The sequence below is a fragment of the Gekko japonicus genome, unplaced genomic scaffold, assembly GCF_001447785.1.
Source record: "Gekko japonicus isolate JY-2015 unplaced genomic scaffold, Gekko_japonicus_V1.1 scaffold1152, whole genome shotgun sequence".
Taxonomy (NCBI): Eukaryota; Metazoa; Chordata; class Lepidosauria; order Squamata; family Gekkonidae; genus Gekko; species Gekko japonicus.
In genome coordinates, this window is record NW_015160872.1 from 8919 (window position 1) to 23843 (window position 14925).

At 49.3% G+C, this 14925-nt stretch overlaps 1 protein-coding gene across 1 annotated transcript; it reads left to right on the plus strand.

The window, feature by feature from the left end:
- Positions 1-1603: 1603 nt before the first annotated feature.
- Positions 1604-14013, plus strand: NEU1 (neuraminidase 1 (lysosomal sialidase); the record flags this gene model as incomplete). The annotated part of the gene is made up of 5 exons (XM_015422387.1): positions 1604-1834; positions 5423-5685; positions 9588-9773; positions 12033-12252; positions 13667-14013. Coding segments are annotated over 5 exons (1121 nt in total), but the record flags the coding sequence as incomplete, so codon positions are not given.
- Between the last annotated feature and the right edge of the window lie 912 nt (positions 14014-14925).

Consider the following 14925-nt stretch of genomic DNA (forward strand, 5'->3'; position numbering starts at 1 on the left):
TCCTTCAGATTGAGGGGCACATACACCCCCAAATGCCTCCAACATTCTGTGATCCACTTAAACTCAAAAGATGTTTTAATACTCGTTTCCGTTTGTTTAGAGATCTTGATTGGGTAGATTTCCGATTTCGCGAAGTTTATCTGTAGGCCAGACACTGCAGAGAAGTTGGACGGTGAGCTATTTAATGTTATAATGGATTGAACCGGGTTTGAGATATATAGCGTTAGGTCGTCTGCATACAAGCTAATTCTGTGTTCCTGTCCTTTGATGTCAATTCCCCTGAGGGTCAGTTTAGACCTCAATTCCTCTGCCAGCAGTTCAATAGATAGTGCAAATATTAACGGTGATAGAAGGCAGCCTTGTCTGGGGCCCCTGGAGATGTTCAAGTATCTTGAGTTGTTATTGTTAACCCTAACTTTTGTCCTGTTGTTTTTATACAAGGCCTGTATCCCTCTTAAAAAGTTCTCTCCAAACATATTCTGGCTACGTCTTAAGATAGATATATGTTCTGGAAAAACTTGGGATTCCCCTGAGGTTGAGTTTAGACCTCAATCCCTCTGCCAGCGGCTCAATAGATAGTGCAAATATAACGGTGATAGAGGGCAGCCTTGTCTGGTGCCCCTGGAGATGGGTTGGAAAATACCTGGAGACTTTGGGGGTGAAGCCAGGAGAGGGTGGGGTTTGGGGAGGGGAGGGGCCTCAGCATGGTAGAATGCCATAGAATCCACCCTTCAAGGCAGCCATTTTCTCCAGGGGAGCTGATCTCTGTCAGCTCCCCTGGAGATCAGTTGTAAAAGCGAAAGATCTCCAGGCCCCACCTGGAGGAGGAGATTGGATTTATACCTCACCCTTCACTTGGAGTCTCAGAGCGGCTGACAAACTCCTTTCCCTTCCCCTCCCCACAACAGACACCCTGTGAGGTAGGCGGGGCTGAGAGAGCTCTTTCCAGAACTGTCCTTGAGAGAACAGCTCTGACAGAACTATGGCTTGCCCAAGGTCATCCAGCAGCTGCAAGTGGAGGAGTGGGGGAATCAAACCTGGTTCTCCCAGGTTAGAGTCCGCGCACTGAACCACTACACCAAACTGGAAGCTGGCAACCCTGCTCAAGATGAGCAGAGGTGGTTTGCTGTTGCCTGCCTAAGCGTAGCAGCCATTTTTCTCCAGGGGAGCTGATCTCAGTTGTAGTTCCAGATTTACAGCCACCACCTGGAGGCTGGCAACTCTGTCAGAGAACCCAAAAGAGTAATCCTCAAATTGCTGATAAATCTCATACATTTTGGATTTTGTCTATTGTATTCTGGAATATAAGAAAATAAGTGACAAGACCTATTGGTTTGCTTTTTATGAATCTTTGTAAATCACAAGTACTTTCTTGGAGGGGTTTTTTTTAATGTCTGTAAATGAATAAAGGTGAAAGTTTCCCTTGTTCGAAAGCCAGTCGAATCCAACGCTAGGAGGTGGTGCTCATCTCCGTTTCCAAGCCGAAGAGCCAGCGCTGTCCGAAGACTTCTCCATGGTCATGTGGCCGACAAAGCATTAAAAAAAAATTAGTCTGCCCTGCAAAGGTGTTGTTTCACCATTCCACACAACATTTCCCTCCCAGCCGTGGCCAAACAAACCTTCCTGGCTTTCCCTTGGCAGGTGAGACCCATCATCACCATGGAGCAGTTGCTGTGGGTGAGTGGCGGCGTGATCGGGGAAGTGAACACATTCAGGATCCCCCTCATCGCAGCGACGCCTCAGGGCACCCTCCTGGCCTTTGCCGAAGCCCGGAAGTACTCTTCCTCGGACACCGGAGCGAAATTCATCGCCCTTCGCAGATCGCAGGACAAAGGTCTGAGAAACTGAGGGCTGTGGGAAGGGAGAAAGGGAGCGGGGCTAGACGTGTTTTAAAAAGCAGGGGGGGCTTCAGACAGGCCCTGAGGTGGTGAAATGTAGGCAGATAGACTGGGGTAGTTGGACATCCATCAAGATCTTGAGCTTGAGAGGGGAATCTCCTGCTAGTGGAAATAAGGTGTTTTTATATTGCTTTCTTGTCATGTATTCGATAAAATGCAGGTGAGGAGAATGATGTAAGCGGCTTTGGGTTCTGCATTGGGGAGAAAAGTGGAGTATAAATGAATTCAATAAATAAATATCTGTTTTTAACATTTATTGTTTTTATCCCATTGTTTTTATACTGTTGTTACCCACCTTGGGTCCTGAAATGCTTGGAAGAAAGGCAGGTATATATGTGTGTTTAAAATAAAATAAAGCTGATTCTTTCTGGCTTGGCTGTGCACACACACAACAACAGCAAACACCCAGTCCCCAGATCCCAGCAGGGGTCCCCCTGCTTTTAGGGGCCTGGATCTGCTGGCCGGTGGGGGAAACACCACCCCCAAACAGTGACGTCATTGCATCACCGATGTCAGGGGTGACGCTCTAGTTTTTGGGCAAAGTCTATGGTTTTGAAGGCAAAAAAACCCATAGAGTTTTGCCCAAAAACTAGAGCGTCACACACACACCCCCATGTCGGTGATGTGATGACATCACGTCTGGGTGACATCGCACCGCGTGTGCAGAACATCCCGGAGAGGACCCGAGAGCCCCCTGCTGCCAGCCAGATAGGACCTGGTGACCCTAAGCACCCAGTGTTGTCGATATTGTTCAGTTCCAGCAGCCAAAGATGCTAGAAGAAGAAGAAATAGGCAGGGAAATAATCAATAAAAGGGACAGGAAGCTGAAGTCACCACCACCCTTGCTAGGGTTGAAGGACACAGCAGGGTGTCTGCAGAGGTCATTTCGGGGGGGATTCAAAACCCAAGTTGAATCCCTCAGCAATGAGCTGTCTCAAGCTACTTGGGGCAGCACCTTGTGCCTTAAAGCTATCCAGAAGGCACTGGCACAGGATTGGCCATCATGGGTCACCTGACCCCCTCAAATAAAAACTACTATGGGCCCTGGTGTATCCCAACTTGAATTGCCAGACACTTTCTCTGTTGACCAGAAGCCTGGTAACCTCAAGAGTAAGGAACTGATGCCTCACCCTATGATGCTTCGCGTTTGGGCTGGGCAACCCTTCAGTGAAAACTTACATACATGCTGTGTCCATGTTAGCAAACCTTTGTGAGTAGACGTGAACTGTTGCCGCAAGTCGAAATAAGAGGGAAACCCATGTAAATGTCATCTCAGCCACTAACAGGCAGCTCAAGGAAGACAGTTACGTTCCCCCTTATGGAAGATGCTTTTGGGCTTTGGTGTGCCTTGAAGGGAGTGGTGGTGGCATGGGGAAAGAGATTTATACAACTGTCTGGCCACGGTGGCTCAGAGGTTAAGACACTGAGCTGCAGTAGCTTGGCAGTTCAAGACCCTAGTGCCAGGTGACGGAGCGAGCTCCCGTCTCTGGCCCCAGCTCCTGTCACCCTAGCCGTTCGAAAGCAAAGAATTGCAAGTAGATAAATAGGTACCACTTGGGTGGGAAAGTAACAGCGTTCCGTGCGCCTCAGCATTTAGTCATGCCGGCCACATGGCCATGGAGAAGTCTTCGGACAGCGCTGGCTCTTTGGCTTGGAAACGGAGATGAGCACCGCCCCCTAGAGTTGGATTCAACTGGCTTTCGAGCAAGGGAAACCTTTACCTTTACCAGCCTTTTGGAGGGCTTTAGGAACTTCCTCTTCTGTGGCCTCTCGGAAGAGGCATTCAGGTCACGGCCAGCAAGGGCTGCCCAGAGCCCTGATTCCCCCTGCTCCCAACATTTAAAGAAACACACAAGTACAAAGAAAAGGATGAGAGAGAAGGGATGAAACGGGCACCACTGACCTCTGTGGAATTTATTTCTCATGCATTGCTTCTTTTTGCCAGAAAGAGAGAGAAGGAGCTCACCAATTCTTGAGAGGCGGGGCGGGGGGGCGACGACGACCCCACTCTAGGAATCCGGATTTCCCCCTTTGCTCTCTTGCTGCTGCTGCTCTTGCTGTATAATTTAAAATGAAGCAAGCAGTTACAAATTCCTAGAAAGGCTACTCATCCTGGCTGTTGCAGGAGAATAATGTGTGGTAGATGGACTGCCTGGCTTCTTGGGCCTCCGAAGCAACCCAAGACCTGAGAACTGTGGACCCCTAGTCCCTCCTGTCTCGGTAGCCCGGAACATGTCAAGCTTAGAGTGTGACAGCATCTCACCTCTATAGGTTACCCTTTCAGCTGTACTATGGTTGCTGATAATTGGTGGGGGAGACCTAGGAATATTTTGTAGTAGGAGGAAGAAGCTGTGGTGTTAGAGAACACAGTTGGCTCTTACAAGGCACTCCTCTTCAAGGTCCTCCCCTCCCTTCCCAGAAACAGCTCTGTCCGCTTTACGGCCTAGGGGGAGCTGGGCGATAAGAAGAATGAAGTTGCCTGTTGCCAGGCAACGCTTCCAGGCGCCAGGGTTGCCACTTCTTGTCAACGTGGCTAGGGAGAGCAGGATTTAAAATCTGCTCTCTGCTATGAGGCTCACTAACAGTGCCATCCTAAGGACACTTCCTCGGGAGTACGCCGCAGGCCCAAGAAGGGTTCTGAGTAGACCCGTTTAGGACAGGTCTCGTGACCTTAGGCCAGAGTCTCTCAGCCAAACCCACCTAATGCAGATAAGGAGTGTGGGCATAAGATGGGAGGACCCAAACTATGTATGGCACATGAACAGGGTTGCCAGCTCTGGGCTGGAAAATACCTGGAGATTTCGGGGGTGGACCTGGAGAGGGTGAGATTTGGGGAGGGGAGGGACCTCTGCAGGGTATCATGCCATACATTCCACCCTCCAAAGCAGCCGTTTTCTCAAGGAGAACTGCTCTTAGTCATCTAGAGATCACTGTAATAGTGGGAGATCTCCAGGTGCCGCCTGGAGGTTGGCAGCCCTACACCAGAGTGCAGCGAAGGAAGGCCAGCATAAAAACAAAATCAATAATCACAATTATAACAATTTTAAAAAAATTACTACCTGGCCAGGAAAACCTTGCTGTCATTACTGACTTGGCCTATCGCAATGACTTATTGTACAGAAATCGGCAGTTGAAGCTTTTCACAGTGAATAAATCAACAATATTGCTTGTTTCTACCTGCAGATAGAGCAGATAGAAACCTGCTGTAGGCAGACAGAGTCTACAGCACTGGAGAAGGTCTGGTATGAAAAGCTAGCAACCCTTTTCCAGGTGCAGAAGTGTAAGACCATGAGAATGTTGGAGGAGATGTTTAGAAACAGTCATGTTCAGACAGTGTATTCCTCCCTATTCTGAAGAGGTTTTCTGTTTTCTATACAAACAGAGCCAGAACCCATCATGACATGAGAGCGTTTTTTCAGAAGTTTTGTCTCACTTGAAATACCAGTCTGGAAGGCCTCCCTGTTTGCTTCAGTTGCCCTGAGGGAGCACACTGCTCCTGACTGTTTTTTGTGTCTCTTTCCCAGGTGCTACCTGGAGCCCCACTTCGTTCATCGTTGACGACGGTTCCCTGGTGGACGGGCTCAACCTTGGGGCTGTGGTGGTGGACTCGGAAAAGAACATTGTGTTCCTGATCTACACTCTCTGTGCCCACTACAACCGATGCCCCGTCGCGAGCACCATGATCATTCGCAGCCGTGACGACGGGGTCACGTGGAGTGTTCCCAGGAACCTCTCTGAGGAGATTGGCACGGCCATGTTTGCCCCTGGACCAGGCTATGGCATCCAGGTGAGCCTGCACTGTGCCAGGTATGGGGACTTTTACAAAACGGGTGTATTTATTTATTTGCCGTGTGTGTGTGTCTGAAGTACCTTCAAGTCACTTCTGACTTATGGCAACCCTATGAATTAATGTCCTCCAAAAGGCCTTGTGGTTAACAGCCAACCTCAGGTCTTGCAAACTGAGGGCCATATACAGTCAATCCATCTCATGGGTGGTCTTCCTCTTTTCCTGCTGCCTTCCACTTTCCCTAGCATTAGTGTCTTTTCCAGTGACTTTTGTTTTCACATGATATGGCCAAAGTACAATCGCCTCAGTTTAGTCATTTGAGCTTCTAGGGAGAATACAGGCTTGATTTATAATAAATAATCTTTCAATTTATTGATCACTCAATCCTTGCAGAGCTGCTGGCCCTGAGCGATTTACGGTTACTCATTTCACAAGGGACTAACAATGCTTTATGGGGGTAAGGGAGGACAACACATATAATCTTTACATAGCACACGTTTTGCAGCCGACAGGGATTTGTTCAGTTGCAACTCAGACGTGATCCGGACGGCATTTTCCACACTCGGCTTGGCTTGGCTGGATGACGTCAGCTCTTCCTTTCCAGGACTCTTCGGGTCGCAGCTCCATACTGCCACCACCTGGCCGGAACGGCCCATTACAGGCTTCTTGATGCCGAAGAGATCTTCTAGGCTTTAGATCTTGACAATGCCCCCTTCTGTCCCCCGGACCCCCCCCCCCCAGGGGGGGGGGGGGGGGGTTTGGTGTGCCCACCCTCTCTAAGGAGTGGTACCCATTTTATCCACTCGCCAAAGCTTTCGAACCACTGGGTGGACGACGAGCTGGGGACAAGGCTGGTAGCTCACACCAGCGCGGGGCGAGAACCGACAGCAGTTCTGTTCACCTCAGATGTTACTTGTAACCAGAGGATAAATCCCCTGTGCCACCGCTCCCCTTTTAGTCTCGAATCCACATATTTGTCTTTTTTGGCAATCCAAAGTATCTGTAAAACTTCCCTCCATCACCACATTTCAAGTGAATCAACTTTCTTCCTGTCAGTTTTCTTCATTATCCAACTTTCAAACCCATACATAGTAATGAGGAATACTATGGCATGCAGTAACTTGATCGTGGTCGCCAACAACACATCCTTACTCTTAAGGATCTTTCCTAGCTCCCTCGTGGCTGCCCTCCCCAGTTTCAGTCTCCTTCTGATTTCTTAGGTGTGGTCTCCCTTTTGGTTGAGGGAATAGAAAATCTTGAAAAGTTTCAATTTCTTCATTGTCAGCCTTAAAGTTCTGTGATTCCCCAGTAGTCATTACTTTTGTCTTCTTGATGTTGAGCTGTAATCCTGCTTTGGTGCTTTCTCCTTTAACCTCCATCAGTAGCTGTTTCAAGCCTTCATTGTCTTCTGCCAATAATGTGGTGTCATCTGCATATCTCAAATGGTTAATTTTTCTTCCATCCATTTTCACTCCAGCTTCATCTAAAGCTAATCCAGCTTTCCTTAGGATACGTTCCGCATACAGATTGAAGAGACAGGGAGATAAAACGCATCCTTGTCTGACACCTTTGACAACTGGAAACCATTCTCTCTGCTGGGGTTGCTTCCAGGTGGAGGTTTTGTTCTGGTTTGGCATCCAAACCAGAGTGGGGGTTTTTTTGGAGTATGCACACAGTGGCATCTGTTAGTTGTCAGCTTTCTGGATTTCCCCCACTTTGCTGCAGTTTCACCAAAACCTGCTTTGACATGGTTGTTTGGGGGAAGATTGCGGTCCAAGTGCCTTTGCATGCTGTGTGGAAAGGAAGGTGCCAGTGTGGTGTAGTGGTTAAGAGCGCGGACAAAAACGTGGGAGAACTGGGTTTGATTCCCCACTCCTCCACATGCAGCTGTTGGTGTGACCTTGGGTCAGTCACGAGTTGTCTCCGAGCTGTTCTCTCAACGACAGTTCTCAAAAGAGCTCTTTCAGCCCCACCTACCTCACAGGGTGTCGTGGGGAGGGGAAGGGAAGGGGATTGTAAGGTGCTCTGAGACTCCTTCCGAGTAGTGCAGGGCAGGGTATGAATCCAATCTCCTCCACCCCCTCCTCTTTTTCTTCTTCTTTTGAAGGTCCCACCTTCATTGACAGCATTTCTCTTGACTTTGCTTCCCACAGATGCTGTTTCTGCCACACCACTGAAGAGCTTTGGGGGGACTTCTTTTTAAAAGTAGCAATTGCTAGATCGCTGTAGTGTTATAAAGAGCTATTGCCACGATCTGCTAGCTCCTCTGCAAAGATGTATCATTTAATGAAAAGGGCTAGAGCCTTTAAAAAAATGGAGGCTGGAATTTCAGAGAATTTCCAGATTGTGACAATAGAGCAGAAGACCATTATAACACTATAGCAGTCTAGCAATGGCCCTTTTTAAAAAATGGATGATAAAGCCCTCTGGTGGTGCAGGGGGGAATGGCAGCCTTGGAAGGGCTGATGCCAGGAAATTGTGGGGGAAACTGCCTTGTGGGCAAACCATTGCTGCTGTGAATTAGAACATAACATAAGAGAAGCCAATGTTGGATCAGGCCAATGGCCCATCTAGTCCAACACTCTGTCAACAGTGGCCAAAAATACCAGGTACCATCAGGACGTCCACCAGTGGGGCCAGGACACTAGAAGCTCTCCCACTGTTGCCCCCCCCCAACACAAAGAATACAGAGCATCACTTGCCCCAGAGTTCCTATCTATACCTTGTGGCTAATATCCACTGATGGATCTCTGCTCCATATGTTTATATAATTCCCTCCTGAAGCCATCCATGCTTTTAGCTGCCACCACTTCCTGTGGCAGTGAATTCCATGTGTTAATCACTTTTTGGGTGAAGAAGTACTTCCCTTTATCTATTCTAACCCGACTGCTCAGCAATTTCATTGAGTGCCCACGAGTTCTTGTATTGTTAGAAAGAGAGAAAAGTACTTCTTTCTCTACCTGTTCTTTCCCATGCATAATCTTATAAACCTCAATCATGTCACCTCTCAGCCATTGGTTCTCCAAGCTGAAGAGCCCGAAGCACTTTAACCTTTCTTCATAGGGAAAGTGTTCCAATCCTTTTATCATTCGAGTTGCCCTTTTCTGCACTTTTTCCAATGCTGAAATATCCTTTTTGAGGTGTGGTGACCAGAACTGTACACAGTACTCCAAATGAGGTCACACTATCAATTTATACAGAAGCATTATGATACTGGCTGATTTGTTTTCAATTCCCTTCCTAATAATCCCCAGCATAGCATTGGCCTTTTTTATTGCACTCACACATTGTCTCGACATTTTCAGTGAGTTATCTATTACGACTCCAAGATCTCTCTCTTGGTCAGTCTCTGCCAGTTCGGACTCCATCAACGTGTATTTATATTTAGGATTTTTGGCTCCATTGTGCCTCACCTTGCACTTGGCCACATCAAACCCCATTTTCCACGTTGACGCCCACTCGCCCATCCTCGACAGATCCCTTTGGAGTGCCTCACAATCCTCCCTGCTTTTCACCACCCTGAACAATTGCGTGTCATCCGCAAATTTAGCCACTTCACTACTTACTCCCAACTCCAAAGCATTAATGAACAAGTTTGCCAAGGCAAAGAGAACAACACAGAAAATTACCTTCACCGTGTAGACACAGCCGAGAGTTCGGCATCTATCGATGTCACTAGGGAGGGAATTCCATGGGGTAGTTACTGAAAAGTCTCTACTTCTGGCTTCACCAGACGTTGCTTCTATGATTCTCGCAGTGACAGGGTCAGAATTAGGGACTCCCCAGCTGCTCTTAACTGAGAAGGGATTATTGGGGAAGAGGGATCCAGCAGCAGTGTGCACGGGCAGGGAGATAGTGTGGAGATCATCCTCATTTTGGGCCGATTCTGCTCTGAGTTGCAGAAACGTTACGAGCCCAAGAAGGGCCGCTTGATTGTCTGTGGCCACGGGACGATAGACCGGGATGGGATCTCCTGTCTCCTCAGCGACGACCATGGCTGGACGTGGCAGTATGGGAAGCAGCCCCTGCACGGCATCCCTTTTGGTGGAATAAAACACCCCAGTGACTTCAATCCTGATGAATGCCAGGTGGGTGTGATCTGAAACGTGGGACGGTTTGGAGTGAGGACATCAGGGGCCATTCCGTCTCAGCATTGTTGTAAAGTGTTCACTATGATAAATACACTTGGATGGGTGCACTGAGCGATAAGACTATCTTGTCGCCACTTAGGAGAAACGCTTGTTTACTGCCCTCTTAGGGGATGACAAGAATTTGGCTTCCAGTGGCTTCTGACCCTAAATAAACTTCCTGTTCATTGACGGTGGCAAGGCGTTCCTGAATAAATCCTTGATCGGACCTTGTTTCGGGACGGTAAACGAGGGCGGCTTTCGTTACAGATTTCCTTTTCATGTGGGGATCATAATCACACCACTTAAAATTATAATCATAAACAATTTTTATTAACAAAAAACTTTCAGGGAATAGAAGAGCAGGAATTAACCCATGCCCCTCCTCCTCTCTCCCCAAGCAGAAAGGGAACTGTTTACAAATCAGTTTAGGAACGCCAGGCAAGTGCTGAAGAAGTAATTTATTGCCCTGTCCTGGATAGCCCAGGCAAGCCTGATCTGGTCAGATCTCGGAAGCTAAGCAGGGTCGACTCTGGCAAGTACTTGGATGGGAGACCTCCTTGGAATACCAGCGGTTGGGAGGACGGGGTGAGCTTTATTCAACCACCTCCCTGAATGTCCTCCATGTTCCCAGTAGGGGTCAGTCAGCAGAGGCCGCCATGACTTCCAGGTGCACACACAGTCACAAACACACACACATATATGAAAAAACACAAAAAGAAGTAATTCATTAATTAAGCACAAAGAAGCAGGAGTGGGTGTAAGGTTTGCCCCAGGCCCCTCAACAGAGAAAGCTGGGCTAAAAAAAATGTTTTAAATGAATTTAGAGTGGTGGAAGAAGGGCAGAACAATGGACACACACACTCCCGCCACCTGAATAGGGACACAGGATACTTATCTCACTACAGATGCTGATTTTTTTTGGGGGGGGGGCAGCATTTCCCCTCTGCTATAATTAAGCTGATGGCAATACGCATTGTGTCTCTACATCCTTTATAAGCATCCCTTACGACACCCCTCCCACTTTCTGACTAGAATCAAAGGACTCAAGGATCTCCATTTCTACTGGTGTCTGACGAAGGGAGAACATAAGAACCTAAGAGAAGCCAGTGTTGGATCAGGCCAGTGGCCCATCCAGTCCAACACTCTGTCACCCAGTGGCCAAAAATACCAGGTGCCATCGGGAGGTCCATCAGTGGGGCCAGGACACTAGAAGCCCTCCCACTGTTGTCCCCCCCCCCCAAGCACCAAGAATACAGAGCATCATGTGCCCCAGACCGAGAGTTCCTTTCAGTACCTTTGACACTCAGAAGCTTATCCCCTAAAATTATTGTTGGTCTCTCCAAAGTGCTACCAGACTGGAATCCAACTGTGGGCCCTTGTGTGTCTCCAAGGGCCCCTTGACAAGGATTTCCTCTGGGTCCCTCCTTCCACCACCTGCACCCAACCCAAACATTATTGCCCAGCTGTATGGACCCCCCAAGATGACAGAGACCCCTGGAGTTTGGTCCCCCCCCCCCCCGGAAAACCCCCGGTCCTCTCCTCTCAGCAGCCCTAGCTGGACAGGACTGACAGCCAAGGAATCGTAATTGGAGGGTATCATAATTGGAGGACAAGCATTGCTGCGTTTTATGAGGAATATAAAGCAATGTGTGGGTGGAATGCTGTTTTGGGATCTGGAAGCAGATCTGGAAAGGTCCATTCACCCAGCAAAATCCTCCAATTACATTTCCTTAAGCAGCACTACAGGTCTATAATGTGAAAGCAAAAGATGTTAAGTAGTGGGTTCAAGAGGCTGTCGTGATTTCAGCATAGCTCTTTATTCAGTAACACAGCAACAACAACACACGTGGCGAGCCGCGATTATATACAGAAACCCCAGCCCCAAACACACCCACCAAATATAAACAGATCAATAGCGACATAGTAGTTTGGATCCTTCATTTGCAATTTTTTTAAATGAATTCTAATCCTTCAAAAAGGAGCCCGGGACATCCTGAAGAGAGCAATGCCCCCTTGTTCCGGCTTTGTTTAGATGTCACCCCTTGGAATCCAAACTTTCAGACCAGCGTGCCCCAATAGTTTATGGTATCCTTCATTTTTAAATGCTAAGTCATAGGAGGGGAGGAGGCAGATAGTGTGGGGAGAGGAGAACGCATGCCAAGGGAACATTTTTATTTCTCCCACCCAAATCTTACCCTCCATCACCTCTTCTTCCAGCCTTATGAGCTGCCAGACGGATCCGTGGTGATCAACGCCCGGAACGAGAACTTCTACCACTGCAGTTGCCGGATTGTGGTGCGCAGCTACGATGCCTGTGACACCCTCCCACTGGAAAATGTGACCTTTGACGAGACCTTGGTGGACCCGGCTGTGGCTGCCGGGGCCCTCGTCAAATCAGGCCTCGTCTTCTTCACCAACCCGGCCCACGAGAGGGAACGTGAGTGGGAAATTGGGCGCAGGAGAGTGGAGGGTGAATGGCGCATGGCTGCAAGCAAGATCTGGCAGTCACAGGGACAACATTCTACTTAGGCTTGCCAAGTCCACCTGGGGGGCGGGGAAACCCTCGCCCCAGAGGCCCGTTCCCCGCCGGCGCCAGATTGGGCCCCGGGGGGAACTCCACCCCGATGTGCACGTCACCAGGAAGTGACGCGACCACGCCGGGCACGCTGGGGGCGGGGCCACGCTCTCCAGGATCGACCCGGGAGTCCCCCGCTTCAGGACGAGGTACAACTTGGCAACCCTAATTCTACTCTTTGGACAAAACTCTATGGTAAAAACGGTACAGACCATAGAGTTTTGCCCCAAAAGCAGAGTGTCATCTCCAACGTCGCCAATGCAATGTTGTCCCTTCCAGAAGTGATGTCAGTGCGTCACTGACATTGCACAGAGATGTCTGTTTTGGGGTGAGGTTTCCCCTGCCGGCCAACTGGTCAGCGGCGGGCCATGGCCCACAAAATTGTGGGATCCCCCCCCACACACACACACCTGGGGACTGGCAAGCCTAGGAGGATGGCAACCCTATCTGGGATCCTATCGCACACTGAAGGAAATCTCTATTGCACAAATACTCCATGCAAGTCTTTTTGTAGCCTGTAAAGCCCTAAATGGCGTGAGTCCAAAGTAGCTATAGGACCACCACCTCCCTGTGTCAATCAGCCCATCCATTCATGGGAACCAGCCTTAACTGGCACGGTACTGAATTAGACCCTTGGTTTATCAAGGTCAGTATTGTCTGTTCTGACTGGCAGTGGCTCCCCATAGTCACGGGCAGAGCTCTTCCACATCACCTGCTCCCAGATCCCTTTAGCTGGAGACTCTGGGACTGAATCTGGGAACTCCTGCATCCAAAGCAGGTGCTCGAGCTCAGAACCAAACACACACACACACACACCCAGCAAGCCTCCCAGACCAACCTGTAAATGGTTTCTTTTCCGGAAGGTTTTTGAGCTGGATAGAAAAGGAACGTTAAAGGGGCTGTTCTCATTCACCAGTGTGATGCTTTAGATGGCTTTAGGAACTTGGATGAATTCTGACAGGGACCGTTTCATTTGATTGCAAATCCTTTGCTGCTTTGAGCACCTTTGGGTGGCCAGTCAGTGAATAAACTCAGATAGTCAGTAACCAGCACCATAAGGTAAAGTGTTCTCTCAAGTCGCAGCCCATAAAGTCCCACCTTGTGGGGTTTTGAAGGCAAGAGATGAGCAGAGGGGTTTTTGCTATTACCTACCTCTGCGTAGCAACCCGTAGCTGACCCTACTTCGCTTCTGAGCTCTGATGAGATCAGGCTAGGCTGGTGAATGTGACTCTGCACACGAACGTGACACCGCACTCTCTCCCCCCACACACCCCAGGGGTCAACATGACGCTGCGCTGGAGTTTCACCAATGGTTCGTCGTGGTGGAAGGAGGCCTTGCAGATCTGGAGCGGCGCCAGCGGTTACTCCTCCATGACGGCATTAGACGGGCCGGCGCCCGACGACGCCCACAGCCTCTTCGTCATTTACGAGAAGGGCCGGGTCGAGACCACCGAGAGTATCTCCGTGGCCAAGATCAGCATCAACGGGAAGCTGTGACCACAGACGGTGTCCTCTACCAGATCCTCTTCCCCGTGTGCCTTTATCACTCCTGATCCCTTGGCGGGGTTAGGATAGAAGGGAATTTGAACTGGAACTAAGCGAGAGGAAGCTCCCCCCCCCCCCCCGTTTAGGACTCTCCAGCCGTGGCTGGTGGGGAGGGCAAAAAGTGCATTGGCAGGGCACCAGCAGCTGTGGGAGTGGGGCCAAGGGGGTCAGGCCGGTCTGTCCTCCAGTCACACCCTCTGCTCTCCGTAGTCCTCCCCACAGGGACATCGGGAGGCCAAGCTTTTCCCCTCTCCCTTTCTCCGTGATGCCAAGGCTGCTAGTCTACCTCAGAAGCGCTCCTGACTTCAGATGCTGCTATTGGATTTCTGAGTGGAAGGGCAGAGATGAGGGGCGGGACGAAGCAAGCGAGAAAGAAGAAGAAGACAAACAGACGACCAGTAGCAAATAGTCCTTCAGCCTGGATTTGCTGATCATAGGTGGAATCAAAACAGAAGGAAGAAAACTGTCAAGATTTGTAATTCAATAAATTAATTATGCACTTTTATTTATTTTCTCTTCTCTGTGTTGTTTTTGTTTTTTTTAATGGAGGGAAACGATCAGAATTGACTTGCTGGATCAGACCCTTTAATCAGCCTGGGAGTTCACAAGCGAGGGGCGATGGGAGGTGGTGCTTTGGGATGCTGAAGTGCTCTTGTTCACTCCCCCCACGACTGATCAAGTGCCGAAAAGCCACCCTCCTTGAGGTTGTTTCAGCACTCGAAAAGGCACAAGGGGGTGGGGGGGTGGGGGGAGCTCCGCACTGTGGTCTCGCCCTTGTGGCATTTTTAAATTGCCTTTAAAAGATGGCATCATCTCTGTGGCGGCCATGAGAACACCATCCCATCTAGTTTGGGCCTAATTTCGCTGGCTTTAAAGGGGGATTAAAGGTATTTCGCTCAGGATGAAGTCTAGGACTCCCATCCCTCTGCTTGGCTCCTTGATCAATTACTCCATCTAGATAAGTTGTTTTTTCTCCCTCATGACTTTGAA